General features: G+C 44.2%; 1 protein-coding gene across 5 annotated transcripts in view; it reads right to left on the bottom strand.

Moving 5' to 3' along the window:
• Positions 1-198: 198 nt before the first annotated feature.
• Positions 199-15,961, bottom strand: part of adcy3a (adenylate cyclase 3a) — a 62,190-nt gene continuing 46,427 nt past the window's right edge. For all 5 annotated transcript variants that reach the window (XM_086310263.1, XM_086310261.1, XM_086310265.1 and 2 more), the window contains 4 exons: positions 13,695-13,808; positions 11,332-11,458; positions 9,329-9,453; positions 199-5,104 (listed from right to left, as the gene is read on the bottom strand). In XM_086310263.1, coding sequence (XP_086166389.1) covers positions 4,925-5,104; positions 9,329-9,453; positions 11,332-11,458; positions 13,695-13,808 — 546 coding nt within the window. In that variant the 3' untranslated portion in view covers positions 199-4,924. The remainder of the gene's footprint in view (positions 5,105-9,328; positions 9,454-11,331; positions 11,459-13,694; positions 13,809-15,961) is intronic.

Genomic DNA, 15,961 nt, shown 5'->3' with positions numbered 1-15,961 from the left:
ATGGAGTTTAATCTCTGTGGAAAGTTGTGGTCTGTGCACATCTGTATGCATGGTTCAAGCATGCTCCTAGTTTTTTAACCTGAATGTTTTCTCATTAATTAGCTGATCATCACCGTCTGAACGCAGTCGCTTTCCGGATTTTGAGTAAATCACAAATCAGTTGTCTCAATGGGCTGTGCAGTAATCACGACACTGAGATTTATCAGTATAATTCTTTAATCAGTAAGTGATAACCAACAACTCAAAGGAGAGAGGGCACATTAAATAAGAAAGGATTTAACAAACCAAAACAAAAGATTGGGAAGGCGTGAAAAAGGATCAAAATCAGCGCAGTAACAAGAACCACAGCTTGTTCTTTACTTCTAACACCAACAGCCGGAGTGTGTTTGTGTTCAGCTTAGAAAAAACCCACACAGTTGCACCTAAAACATGGATTCATGTCTGAGCTCATACATTGTTGAAAGTGCTAGTTTGTTCCCAATCCTGAGATTCTTAAAAATAAAATTCAGAAAACAGCCTTAGTCCATGTTACGGCATTCAAACCTAAAGCCATCGTTTCATCATTGGCACTTTCACATGTGTGGAGGAAAAAAGCATCCCTGTCATTTCCAATAAATACATTTAACCAGTAAACACTGTGTAAACTCTATATACAAGAATACATCCTGTCCTCTTCGTTTTTACAAAGAAAAAAGATCACATTATGAAAATGTGAATTAAAGGGGAAGGAATGAAGAGCATCTGGTGTGCAGAAGAACAGACTATTGCACTTTCTTCCCTTTTTACAGACAGTAACAATAAACAGAGGAAAGAGCAGTGACTGCTGCTGTTATGTCAAGGCCATCGTGTACGTCGCACTCATACAGAGTTGTTGCTTCCTACTTCCTAAAACACCGTCCAAAACTGGCTCTGAAATGTCAAAGAACTCGTGTCACCTGTCCTGCTGTGCAGGTGGATTCAGGGAGCAGCTGATTCAGTGACTATGAGACTTGGTCAGCTGATGTTGCTTCTCACCCGGCCTCTTACTTCACTCAGTTGCAGTACAATACCAGCTTAACTAAGATTTGCATTCACTGAGCTACAGTGCAATCATGTTTCTCTGGACAAGCTAAAACATCTCATCAGGAGACTGAACCTAAACTGAAGCTATAATAATAAAGCTAATGACAGCACACATAACTATGGGCACAAGTACAGGAAGGGCAGATCTCACTGCTTGTCCCATTTTCTCTCCTGGATACGTCTGTTGGTTCACTGGGGACAGAGATCATGGTGATCCAATCACTGGCTGCTTAAACTGGCTTCAGGTGATGCTGAATGTCATCTGTTTGCTGGGAAGGACCCAGAGCGTGTGAGGGTGAGAGATACGTGTACAGCTCAGGTTGTGGGACCAGTTTCATGAAGAAGAAATGGACAGGTGAGGTTTACTTGTGTCCCCAATTCAATTCAATTCAATTTTATTTATATAGCGCCAAATCACAACATAAGTCGCCTCAAGGCGCTTCATAGATACAGAGAAAAACCCAACAATCATATGACCCCCTATGAGCAGCACTTTGGCAACAGTGGGAAGGAAAAACTCCCTTTTAACAGGAAGAAACCTCCGGCAGAACCAGGCTCAGGGAGGGGCGGGGCCATCTGCTGCGACCGGTTGGGGTGAGAGAAGCATGAAGCCTGTAGATCAGAGTTTTCCTCAGTGCTCCATCGGACGGGGAAACAGGTTCTGGCTATTATTAGTTACACCCCAAACAGCTGTTCAGACTAACTATGCTGTTTGGAGTCGTGGGGCAGGGCGGGGAAAGTGCTACACATTGGGACTCGCTGTCTCGTTGTGCATCATCAGTAGGGACGTGGCCAGCGACAGTGAGGGGTGCAAAGGTGCTGAAGAGAAGAGTCTGTTGGGTAGGCAAACCTCGGGGTGAGGCTGGGGGGGGTTTGTCTCGTCTCTGCTTTTCCCAGATGATGCAGTTCTGTTGGTTTCATCAAGATATGACCTCCAGCTTGTACTGGGATGGCCGCTCTGGTTTGGGAGCCAGTGGCTGCCCCAAGTGGAGGTATCTTCACAAGAAGAGAGCAGGACTGGTGCACTGACACAAACGCATGACAAGTCTGAAAATGGAGCTGTTAGGGTTAGGGGCCAGTTTTCATGTCAACAGGTTTTTTGGAACCAGTGAGACCAAGAAATCGTATCAGCAGAACTACCAAAACAAACTGAAGACAGACGTTGACAGTGGAGGGAAACAAACAGGAGAAGCTCGCTTCTACTGCAAAAATGAATTCTGCCATTTTAACATGTCCCAGCTGTCGTGTGCACTTATCCACAGCTTGTCCGCCCACTTCAAAAACACCTCTGCTATCCATCTGACACAGCTTCAAGACACAGAAGCCAGTGGAGCGGTGCGGCTAAGGAGAGCTGGGAGATGTGTCCCATTTCAGAATCGAGGAAAAAACATAGATTCGATGCTGCACACGCTTCTTCCACCACAGCAGACGAGCAGCAAACGAGTCTGTATGATCACACCGTTGTCCCTCACTGGTTGAATCCTCCTCAGAGGCAGGACCGGTGAAGGCTGTCAGGCTTTTAGTAACTGAGGATGAACTCCAACATACACGCTGTGCAAACCCACCGTGTGTCCATGTGATGAGGACATGGTGCTTAGTTACTAAAGAGGATTGTGAGCGCACAAGAGAGAAATCTCCATTGTTTTGAAAAAAATCAGATACATTTATGAAAGAGATGTAGCCCATCAGTGTGTTTCTCATACTGAAATGCTGAATTCAAAGAACTAATCTGGTTACAGAAGCCAAAGATTTGGTCAATCTGCTGTTGGGCAAAAAGACACTGAGCCTATGCTACTCTGATGATCCACAGTCTCAGTGTCTGGTTTATTCCCAACCAGTCCACATGTTGTTGTCTCCCGCCTGTCTTTACAATTAGGATCATTTATTTAAAATGTTTTGCTTAAGTCAAGCGCTTCCTTCAAGCATGCACTCTTTTCCATCAGTCACACAGCATCTGCCTCATGTCACTACTGCGCTACCACGTCCGACCCAGTAACAGTCACAGATCAAGTCTAATCGAATGCAGTCGGATGATCAGGCTGTGGCCACTGTGTGTCTCGTCTGTGCTGAGAAGGAGAGCAGATTTCTCCTTCATGGACTTCCTGTTAAATCCAGAACTGAATTCAAAAGCCTGCTCCTTATATACAAGTTCTTGTGTTCACAGACCTCTCTGCACTGCATCATATCTGTTATTAACCTCTGTCTCTCTTCCACAGCATGTCTTTATCCTGTCCTCCTTCTCTCACCCCAACCAATCACAGCAGATGGCCCCGCCCCTCCCTGAGCCTGGTTCTGCCGGAGGTTTCTTCCTGTTAAAAGGGAGTTTTTCCTTCCCACTGTCACCAAAGTGCTGCTCAAAGGGGGTCATGTGATTGTTGGGTTTTTCTCTGTATGTATTATTGTAGGATCTACTGTACAGTATAAAGCACCTTGAGGTGACTGTTGTTGTGATTTGGCGCTGTGTAAATAAAATTGAATTAATGATCTATCTTACTCACTCACCTCCTGCAGTAAAATTAAAGTTTATGCCTAAAATACATTTTTATTGCTCCAGAGGAGAGATTAGTGTGAGAGACAGAGAGAGAAATGTTTAAAAGTTTGCTTGGACTGTACCAGCCAAAGCTAACAATCTCTGCTGTAACAAAAGCAACACTTCCTTTGCACATGTCGAACATTTACACATACCATGGTTTGCTAAAGGGGAGTGCTTCTTAAATGCATCGGTTTAAGTGCTGAAGCAGAGACAGGTCCTGATGTTTCTAAATGAGGAAACAAAGAAACTATGATTCAACAGAAGGTAGCAGCAGGGAGAGCTTCATGGCCTGATCCAGGAGTGAAAGCTGTGCAGGATGGTAAAGGGACTCGTTTTATACCTCGTGCTCCAGCACGTTTTTTATGCTTATGTGCTTTTTATTTAATGTTCACATGCCAATGGATGCACTGGAGAGCAATTTGGGGTTAGTATCTTGCCCAATGAAGATTACAGCAGGCAGGGAGCAAACGGTGAACCTCGTGATTAGTAGAGGACCTGCTCTACCTCCTGAGCTACAGCCACCCAGGAAGTTAATGGGCCAGTTTGAGCTCTTGCTGTCAAATCTAAGGATGCAGAGAAATCACGTCAGTAGTATTAGCTGTGTGTCTGAGGTAACACTGTAATACTTTACTATCTGTATATTCAGTACCTGGATTCATTTTAAGCTACAAGTGCATTTGTCATCAAACGGAGTGGTTTATAAAACAAATCTGCACAGATTTGACCCGTGTGGTGTGTTACTGGGTGTTTCATTACACTAAAGTCTCCTTTTGGTAAATGTTTCTGTGCCTATGGTTTCAGGAAGGGTGACACGAGGACAAAAAGAAAAAAACTTCCAAATGATGAATAATTTGTTCTGCAGTATCCGTCCAAAGCAAGAGTTCTGTTTAACCTGTTTAACCCAATATTATGAATTTCCATGTAACTCCTTATTTAAGAAGTAAGAACTTCAAACCTTGACAGCATCATCGATCAGTCCCCTCAGTGTCACAGTCAAAGAATCAGGTTTCCCTTTAATCTCCTATCTGTTTGGTGCCCTCAGCTTCTAATCTTCTCAATTTATTCGAACATCTTGATTTAAATATATACTGCTAAACTGAAATCATCTTCAAAATCAAATACAGACTCTTCTGGCATCTGTACATCTTTCTGTACAGACAGAGAATACACCAGTTCATGTTTATGAAGTTTGTAAATGAATTAGGCTTCGGTTCAGTTATAGTTTCAGGTTTCCCAGGACTTTAAATCAATTCACTTCTTTCCCCTGCACGACTCTTCACACAGCCTATGACCGATGAGTGCATGAGTGTGTGACAGACAGATAAGTCCTCAACTATCCACCACCTGATGTGGCAGAGTGACAGAGGAGCCGTTGATAAATGAGCCTTGTTTGTCTCTTCCCTTCAGAAAATAAGTGAGCAGCTCTCCTTTCCCCTTCACAAAGATGGGCCCTCTCCTCACGAAGCGGAAGCCATACTCCTTCAGGATGTTGTAGCAGTCCTCCACTACCTGAGGGAAACACACAGAGTACAAAAGTATGTCTCATTGCTTTGTACAGTTGGGGACACAATTCAAAGCTGCACATTCAAAAGCTCCACTGGTTATGTTTGGTCACAGATATGGATGCATCGGCATCTGTCACCACATCCGGACTATCTTCTTACACCTGCATCCAGACCTGCTCCAGCTCTTGTACCCAGAGTTATTGCAGCCAGCACAGGTATGTGGGCTACCTGGAACACTTCAACCAGACCACCCCCCTCTTTTGCCCAGTAGACCTTATCATGATTCATTAAGCCTGTGCCACCAGTCTCAGTCACGTGTGCCACCAGCAGCTGGTCATTAGAGTTTCTAACCCAGCATGTTAGACGTATCTTACTGGTTTCAGCTCTGGGAAGGAGAGCAGCTTAGCCCTGCTACAGGAAGGACTGAGTGATGTTCTTGGTCCTCATAAGCATTTGTCCGAGGATTACAAGATCTTATTAGCTCACCTGAAGTTATCAAGTGTGCTAAACGATACATTTGTGACCCAACTGCATATATCAGTGTGCTGAGGGCTCTCGGACAGGAGTACAAGCGAACTCAGTGCCGTCCTGTGCACACCACCCATAAAGGCAGGGGACTCTCAAGCTTTTGAAGCGGGTCTGTCCTGTGGGGATGCTAACTACTGTCAACAGAGTAGCAGAGAGGTAACTCCACTGTGGATCCCATGCAGACCGACTACTTACCAAACTTGTAAATGGTTTTTTACACAAGTGCTTTCTATCTAACATTCACACATTCAGACTCCGATGGATGCATCGTAGAGAAACTTCGGGTTACTATCTTGTCCAAGGGTATATGGAATGCAGACTGGAGCAGCCAGGGATTGAACTACCAACCTTCCGATTAGTAGATGACCCGCTCTACCTCCTGAGCAACAGCCACCCCATAACTTTGGGAATACTGCCCCAACCAAGGCTATTTGCACTTACATCACTGGAGAGGAAAGTCAGTAGGCACTGTCAAACCAAGAACACAGGTACCGTAATTGTCGGGCTATAAGCCGCTACTTTTTGCACAAGCTTTGAACCCTGCGGCTTTTAGTCAGGTGCTTCTTTTCTATGGATTGTCCATGATTTTTGTCATATGGTAAGACGATTTGTTTTGTTTGTTCCTCTGTTGTACGGCACTACGTTGCCTGGCGGAAGGGCATGTGATCAGACACACAGTATCGGGGTTCAAGAGTGGTATGTTGGTCACATGTCCATACAAACTTCAAAGTAGCGCTACTCGTTCAGCGGGAGGGTGGATGACGAAGCCATCCTGAGCCTGTTTGTCTCCGACACTGGAGAAGAGGACTTTGGTGGTTTCAGTGGCAGGAAGAAGAGAAAGATGGCGAATGACTGACTTTTCTTCTTGTTAAAGCTGTGTCACTGCACCTGAGCCTAAAAGGTAGGCCGGATCTATTTTTCTGGTGTGCTGTAGGTTATTGTTATGTACTACATTTGTTACTCATTTATGAAGCACAGTACATGTTTCGTACTTGTAATTACCGCTACTTGTACATATACCTAAAAAGTTATGCAAATATGTACCCATAACTTGTTTTTCAAAATATTAATAAAAGGGGTGTGTCTCCAAACAGCCATCTCTTTCCTGACAATTCCCTTTGTGCATATTCTCTTACATATGATAAGTCAACATTGAAACACCTGCGGCTTTTAGTCAGGTGCTGCTAATGTATGTACAAAACAGGATTTCCCCTGATTCTAGCTTGTGCGGCTAATATTCAGGTGCGCTCTGTAGTCCGGGAAATACGGTAGTTTATTAGCCACTACCACAAGACCACTTGCTGTGGCCCATCCATCTTCTAAGGCTCGTGTCACAGAAGAAGAGAGAGTGTTTCGATCCCTATTGTGAGGAGCATTACTTGAGAGGATCCAAGGATTTCTCCAGGCTAGACGTGGCCACTGTGGTGGACTGGAGATGTTGGAGATGTGACGTAAACATGTTGCTGCATGCTCAAGAAACCCAGCAGCACCTGTGGTGAGCAACGCCTCTTTGCACTACCTGCCTTGCCAAGGCTAAAGAACAAAACCCTAATATTCTTACCATGAAGGCTGGATCCAGTGTCATCTATGCTGACCATCACGCTCATCATAGATGCAGACCTCTGCAATGCTGGACGACAGGTTGGAGAGAAAATTGTCTGCTCCCATGAAGTTCCTTGCCCTGCCCAGACAGACAAGGCTGTGGCCCAATAAACCATCGCGACAGTAAGTCCTACAGCTGAATGGAGGATATCACTGGATATGTTCACCAAAGCAAAGCCAAAGGTGCGGCATTAAATATCGAAGTCATTCACAGCACAACAACTAGCCCTAGCTAAACAATCCTGCCCAGTGGAAACAACTGAGAAGAACCACCTACGACTTCCCCTTAAAGGTCTCAGCTGGGTGAGACCTATGATCGGATCAGATCACCCTCACCTTATCATTCGTGTTTGACCAGTGATCTGTGGCCTGGAGGGCCAGAAGCAGTCTGCACCAAGCTGGGTTTGGCACTGCAGCAACCCACAGTAGTCTACGACAGTAAGCTGATAGATGGTTACACTCAGCCTTACTCACACAGACAACATAGCTTTACAAAAACGTGGAAAGGCTGTGGCAGCTTGACATCCTCCCTTTCAGAAATATGCCACCTCAGCTGAAAGCACCTCAAGAAGCTGTCGTGGATCAATAGCCAGTGAGCTGTGATTATGGAAGGACTCCAGAAGGTCACAGACGTACAACCAGGAGCTCCACAAACTGGAGAAATCTGTGGTGAAGTTGACTCCAGAGGAGGGGGAATGGTTCGACTGGATTCGGTACATTCCACACCATCATGTGCACCACAGCAGCTGTGGCTGTAGCTTACACAAGGACACAGATTGCCACAACTGGCACTTTCCTGACGGCCAGATCCCAGGTAGCTCCTCAGAAGAAATGGTTCATGCTTCGTTTGGAGCTCAGAGCTGTTCAGACTACTCTGCAAACTCAGCTTGCTCTACCGCTGCAAAGCACCATGGACTGAATCCACTACTGCGCTGGGTTAGTTGTGGTCTGAGTCCTGTTAAAAGGTCTTCCATTTGTGCTGAAATCCAGGAGCTCACCAGTTCTCCCCCGTGGAAATATATCATACCAGTGGAAAACCTGGATAACGGCATCACAAGGGGGAAGCAGCTTCATGATCTTTCACCAGCCTGCTGCTGGGCCCCCATGTTATAGCAACAAACCTCAGAGCACTGGCCCTCCCAACCAACACACCTGTCCTCGCTGCAATGGCTGATCTGCTCACAGAGAGACTCCACGTCCACAAACCTGTATTCTGTCCAACTGGAGCTGACTGCTTGACATGAGCGCCTCAGAGGGATAATCTTTAAGTGCCTAATCATCAGATCTGCACACCTTGATTTGCTGTTGACTCTGTGCTCAGACGCTTTCCTCCTGGCCTTGTGTCTCCTGTCGAGAACACCATTCAATGTATATTCAAATCATAGATCCAATTTCTGAGGCAGGTCTCGAGAGCTGCAGGAGGCTTTCTCCACCATATAGCCCATTCTTCAGGTGCATCTTGTAAATCAGAAGATTACCTTCCATACTAATCCACCACACACATTTCTGATGAACCTGTGAGAGGGAAATAAGGTAAGTCTGCGCTCCAATCATCCTGAGGATCACATTGTTCCTAAGTCACCGCATGGCGGTAGAAGGGATCCTTAATGTGAAACCTCTTGGCTGCGCATCATTGGATACTGCTGATCCATTACATCAACTCTGCTGCTCGTGGGGCAGCAGGACGCCTCACTGCTGCAGGTGGTTTCTGGACAAGGTAACATCATCACCAGTGGAAGATTAAAGCATCCAGGCCAAACAGAAGTCTCAACACACGACCGTGCCATAGGCCAAGCTGTCATAATCGTGCCCCCTCAGTTGCCCAGGGTCATGTCGCTGGTGGAGGAATCAGAAAGATGTTTCCTGGGAAGAACGGTATAGTGCTAGATCACATCTGTATACAACCAGCGGCTGAGCTGGTTACTCTGCCTCAGAAGCCAGATGGGAAGTCTTCCTCATAGCACAACAGATACTTTTTGCTGTGATCTTAAAACTGCTTAAAAGAAACTTTACACTATTTATCTGACCTCCTCTCTACAATAATCTCTTTGGAGGTTATTTGAATAAGATAAAGCAGAAGTCTGAAGTGAAGCAGTACCTGGATGTTGCCCATCACACCTGTGGACTCCATGCGGCTTGCCACGTTGACAGTGTTGCCCCAGATGTCAAAGTGGGGTTTGCGAGCACCAATCACTCCAGCTAGCACCCCTCCCTTATTTAGACCTAAAAGAGAGTGTTGAAATATGCAACGTGTTGACTTTCATTTTAATTCACTTCAGTCTGTTTATTTAGCAGCAAATCACAAGAAAAGTTGCCTCAAAGCACTTTTATGTACGGTAAACACTCGGCAATAATAACAAGAAAACCCCAATCAGACACCCTCATATGACCAAACATGTGGTGACAACTGGAAGAAGAAACCCTCTTTTAAAACCCTCCAGTAGACCGTGGCTCAGGGATGAAGGCAGCAGGACAGGACAAAGACACACAGAGTGTATTATGCCCCCAGCAGCCACGGGCAGCATAACTAAGGGAGGGCCAAGAATAAGCTTCATCAAAAAAGAAAGTTTTGAGCTTACATTTTAAAGTATAGAGGCGATATGTCTCCCATATCCAAACTGGAAGCTGGTTCCCCAGAAGAGTGACATGTACAGCGAGGATGTAACACTATTAACAAGAAAATGGGACTCTGTGGAAGTAGAGGTTAGGTCCTGTAGCTGCTCTGCACTGTGTGGACACATGGCATTGAATAAGATAACAGTGGAGGAATTATAACCTTAAACTTAGTTACAGCAATTTTAGAAAAACATCTTCGTTGTAATTCATTATTATCAGGAAGTCCTAAAAACTCCCTGAAAAGCCTTCAGCTGATCCAAAATGCTGCAGCAAGAGTCCTGACAGGGACTAGAAAGAGAGAGCAGATTTCTCCTGTTTTGGCTTCCTGTTAAATCCAGAATTCAAAATCCTGCTCCTCACATACAAGGTCTTAAATAATCAGGCCCCATCTTATCTTAATGACCTTGTAGTACCATATCACCCTATTAGAGCACTTCGCTCTCGCTCTGCAGGCCTACTTGTTGTTCCTAGAGTATTTAAAAGTAGAATGGGAGGCAGAGCCTTCAGTTTTCAGGCCCCTCTTCTGTGGAACCAGCTTCCAGTTTGGATTCAGGAGACAGACACTATCTCTACTTTCAAGATTAGGCTTCAAACTTTCCTTTTTGCTAAAGCATATAGTTAGGGCTGGACCAGGTGACCCTGAATCCTCCCTTAGTTATGCTGCATTTTGTTACAATTTTACAACATGATATAAATGTAGTTTTCCATCTAATGTTTTCGAGGCTGCTTATTGAATCTTTCATGTTCCATGACACTTGAGACTCTATAAGACGAGTCAAAACGTCCTCTCCACCACAACCTCAGCCTCCCTGACATGCTGCTCACTGTCTGTCTTATTTACAATCAGAAGTAAACGTTTTCTAACAGACCAGGTCTCTCAGGGCATAGTGTATGAAAGTTATACTCAAAGTTATATTTTAAAGTTGATTCAAGTGTCACAATCAAAAGCAAAGATCTCATTTTAGTTCAGGATGATTCCAACTCAAAGATCAAACGATGAAGTTTGTCTGCGACGCAGAGTAACAGAAGAATGCTCTGGTAGTCTGCATGCTCCCTGATAATTCACTGGAGAACATTTAGATAAAAATAAAAGGTCATATGTCCATGTGGGACTGGTGGCTGTGATTTCTCCTTTTTTGCCAACACTCAGTTCATGTTTTAGACATGATTCCTTCTGGGTCAAAATCCCTTTTGTAATGTTTCTAATAGTCTTCGTTTTAACAAAAAATAAATACACTGGAGATGCTAATTACTCATTTAAAACTACAGTAATGCTAAGTGAATGAATGCTATACAGCATGAACACAACATGTACAAGATGAAGTCTGCAAGTTCAGCTTTGCTCCTGACGTCAACTATTTGTTGTGTTTTGTTCCTACATGGTTTGAATCCACTGACCATAAGAGAGATAACATATCTTTGACGGACCTGCACAGCAACACACCTAACATGCAACCCTTCAACCGTCTTAAGATTAGGACGTACCGATGCGCAGCATGAAATTGTTGAATGATTGGTAGTTGATGTTCATAAGTGTAACCTTCATGGCCAGCGCAAAGTCTGCGAGGTCTGCCAGGTGCTGCCAGCGCTCGGTGTCCGACAGCTCTTCCTTCTGTCAGGCAAAAGCAAATTCAGTTTTTTACTTGGTTAAATGCTTCACTTTGTAAACAGCTCTTTAATGTATTATAAATCTGGATTATTGATTTGGGTTCTTCTGTGTAAAAACAACCAAGCAGATAACTGGGAGTGAGCGTCCTTTTTCCTGGTGACGAACTTTGAACCACCAAGCAGTTCAGTCACGTGAGTCCATTTTCTTAGGCTATTAAATTCAGCCTTTAATTTTTCATCATTCTCTGTTGTGCTTGTATTCATAATGATATTAACATTAATGCTTGTATAAGCCTCTCACCTCAGCATTAAACTATCACTAACTCGTTCTGTCAGCGCCTCACTCTCACCCAAAACTCGGAAATAAAACCGTCGAACCTTAAAACGAGGCTTTCAACAGGAAAATAAAAGGTCACATCTCTGTGTGGGACTGGTCAAATCACATTGTAATGTGACCGGATTTGACCAGCCAAATGGCCTAAACGTGAGCATTGAATCCTAAAACAAGGATTTCAACGGGTGCAAATAAAATGGTGTTCTTATGTTTAATGTGTCCAATCCAGGCCTCGCGGGCCGGTGTCCTGCAGGGTTTAGACGTGTCCTTGATCCAACACAGCTGATCTAAATGGCTGAATGACCTCCCCGACATGTGCTGAAGTTCTCCAGAGGCCTGGCAATGAGCTCATCATGTGATTCAGGTGTGTTGAACCAAGGTGAGATCTAACACCTGCAGGACACCGGCCCTCGAGGCCTGGAGTTGGACACCCCTGATGTAAATACTGACTCACTACTCAAAATGCCTAAAATGAACACAAATTCTACGTATATGTAGAATGTGGCCCACAAAAAAACCCAAAGCCTTAGCTCATTTAAACTTTGTAGCTCAGGTGGTGGAGCAGGTCACCTGCTTATCAGAAGGATGATGGTTTGATGCCCATCTGCTCCAGTCTGCATGACTAATATCCTTGGAAAAGCTACTGACCCCAGTTTGGAGTGTGAATGGGTGAAGTGCTGTGTGTCATCAGTTACAGTAGATAAGCAGTAGATTACATGCATCCCTGGACGTCTCCACTGCAAACACCAACCTCTGGTGAAGCTGACGTCGATTTTTCTTTCAAGATGACCAAACTGTTGATCTGATAAATCATTGCCAAAAGTCAGAATGTCGACACTGACTGTGGCTCTAGCTCAGGAGGTACAGCAGGTCGCCTTGGAAGGTTGGTGGTTCAATCCCTGGCTCCTCCAGTCTGCATGTCAAGTATCCTTAGGCAAGATAGTAACCCAGAGCTGCTCTCCGATACATCCATCGGAGCATGACTGTGTGTGAATGTAGTTAGATAAGCATAAAGAAAGTGCTTGTGTGAATGGGTGAATGTGGCAAGTTGTGTAGAGCGCTTTGAGTACTCGGGAGAGTAGAAGAGCGCTATAGAAGAACCCGTCCTTTTACCATTACTAAGCTCCACTAGTTTGTGCGTCGGGACAACCATGTGGTCTGTGGTGTGCGACAGCATGCGACTTTGTTCTGGAAAGATTAGACTGGAAAACACAGCAGCACACAAACGCAGCCTGTGCTCTAACACGACTGTGTCGACCAAAGCTCGTTTATCCAAAGTGAAAATGCAATAAAGCATCGAAAGCCTCAACATCAAACCTGAGGGACACATTTTAGACTTAAGGATGTCGTCACCACAATAAGGACATCAAACCTATTATCTATTAGCACTCAACACGTAATTTAACTCTCCATTATGCTCAGTGCACGGTTAGTAATCTTCCATTATTATAGCCTTAATTAGAACATAGGTTACATTTGTCTTATATCCTTGTCGAGTGAGGTGGTTTTTTCCTTAACTGTCCAATTTAAATATTTCTTTATATTCATAGTAAATCAGATAGATTATCATTACATTTGTTGTCAAACTAACTGAACTAACTAAAGAATCTGCAACATTTCACTGATTGTTTATTAAGACTTCAGCCTATAAATTCCTATAAATTATGAAAAATCTACGTTACCATGGAAATAACTGAGTTACAGGCTGTCTCAGCTGTGCCCTCTGCACTACAGTAAACTGTACCTGCATCCTAATCAGATCATCTTAATCAAATTAATATTTCCACAAAGAGAGTTGCACCAAACCTGCAGCAGATCTAGATCTATTCACACTAAGATGCAATTATGTTGGCTCTGTCAGCCATGACACACACTGAAGCTGAAGAAGTCATGTGACCACACTGACCTTGATGGAGTTGTAACCGTTGCTGACGTCCGGGGTGACACCTGACGCTGCCATGTATGTGCTGCCAATAGTCTTGATTTTTGTAATGCAGCGAAACTGAGGCTCATCCAGCAGCTGACATGGAGACAAGTGGGAGGTTGTGTTACTGACAATGAAAGCACAGACAAACATGCTGCAACCATTTTTAAAAAGCACTGCACCCTGGCCATCTGAGCAACTTACATTTCAACTTCATCTCACCACAAAACGGACATATCGAGGTGTTTGTAACCGTTTTCAATATTACTGTACCGTCAGGGGTCTGCTATCACACAGCTGAAAGAAAACATGAACGTTTGGGAATTAAACGATTTCTGCAATGACAACATGTAGATGTGGTCTGATCACCATCCAAGTCATAATTAGAGACTTCAAGTAAAATCAGATTTAAACTAATGTACAGAAACTTTTATGGTTCTTGTGTCTTTTTCATCCACGACTCTTTCTAGTGCACGAATCACAGCTGGAATCACTGCAGAACGTCAGCGAGCTCACAGATATTTGAGATATATTCCTGATTTCAATGTCTGCTTTCTCTGCTCATTTATACACATTGATTTGTTTAAGGTCACGTTATGTAAACCAATTTGGCTTGGTTAAAGTTGGCGGTCATCTCCAAGCCACTTTCTAACCCACCTCCACCACAACCCCACCTGTATTAGTTATGCTGCAATATGTGTAGGCTGCCGGGGGATTCCCATGATGCACTGGGTGTTAACAGACCTCTCTGCACTGAATCATATCTGTTATTAACCTCTGTCTCTCTTCCACAGCATGTCTTTATCCTGTCTTCCTTCTCTCACCCCAACCAATCGCAGCAGATGGCCCCGCCCCTCCCTGAGCCTGGTTCTGCTGGAGGTTTCTTCCTGTTAAAAGGGAGTTTTTCCTTCCCACTGTCGCCAAAGTGCTGCTCATAGGGGGTCATATGATTGTTGGGTTTCTGTCTGTATGTATTATTGTAGGGTCTACCTTACTATATAAAGCACCTTGAGGCGACTGTTGCTGTGATTTGGTGCTGTATAAATGACACTGAATTAAATAAAATGGAATTATTGCTGTATCTGACTTAATCTTTGCTCTGTATGAGCTCTAGAGACCGGCCCACCAGGTATTATAGGAAAAGCCATAAAGAATGAAAACAAACGCTGTGGTGACAGTGATGCACAGTCTTGTTGGTATATGTGTGATTTCTATACATTTTACATCAGATAAAAACTTTGGTTGTAAGATTCAGATAATTATTTATTAAAAGCAAAACATTTTAAATGAGACTAAGAAATAAAAGTATGTCTTTGTGCCCCCCTCTCCCTGTTAATGCCCTACCTGCCCCCCCTGGCAGCACTTTGCTAGACCCGCCCCTGCACAGTTACCAGCTGTCAGCTACCTAGAAAAGGATCTTGGTGTTATTTGTCTCTCAGAAACAGTTCATAACTTCCCTTCAACTCATCCATGTCACCTAAAAGGTAAACCTGTTTCTCCATCACCTGTTCAGCTCTGATGATTCAGTAAGGACATCTCCTGGTTTCATCTTCATGTTTCCCTCTCACCACATATCCAAACCGACATCATGACCAGCAGCTTTACAGCTGTGGCTCCAGCAAACATCAGCTGATAGAATTTATTTAATATTAATTTCTACTAACAACAGCTGATCAAACGTGCTGCTGTTGTTTAGCGTGACGTCCGCTGGTTTCCTCTTTCTGGCGCAAAGTGGCTGATGTTTTGTCCCAGTCCAGCCCTGGGCACGACACACAGTGAGTTAATCTGAGAGGTGCATTAAAAAATAAATGGCCGGGCCAGCGGTGCACATCGCAAATTGCAGCACAACTAATGTGTCCCATAGACACATTCTTAATGACGGTATCTTAGCTAACGACCCCAACTACCAGATTCAACTTGTAATTGGCTAAAAATCACTTAGCCTAGCGGTGACAGGGACGTTGTTAGCTGGTAGTTTTTTCAAGCGATGTTGAAATTTTCACGTTCTGACACTTCAAAAGCTTCAGCAGCTGTCGGCTCAGCGCAGCATCAGCACCGCGGAGATACACGGATACATCCGTAGACTCGAGACAGAATTCACGATGTGTTTTCAGGACTTTCAGCTGTTTGGACCAATGTTTTCTTTTCTGATCAAACCAGAAGCTTTAATGAGCAGCTGGATTTGTCTCGCATTAACTGGCTCGACACATCGAAATGCAGCTGATTGAACTGAACAGCTCGACTCTGTG

This window comes from Aulonocara sp. 'chitande type north' Nkhata Bay, linkage group LG11 (genome assembly GCF_057382095.1).
Source record: "Aulonocara sp. 'chitande type north' Nkhata Bay isolate Kocher_YH1m ecotype deep benthic linkage group LG11, A_spYH_male_GT1.1, whole genome shotgun sequence".
NCBI lineage: Eukaryota > Metazoa > Chordata > Actinopteri > Cichliformes > Cichlidae > Aulonocara > Aulonocara sp. 'chitande type north' Nkhata Bay.
This window is presented reverse-complemented; position numbering and strand designations above follow the sequence as displayed.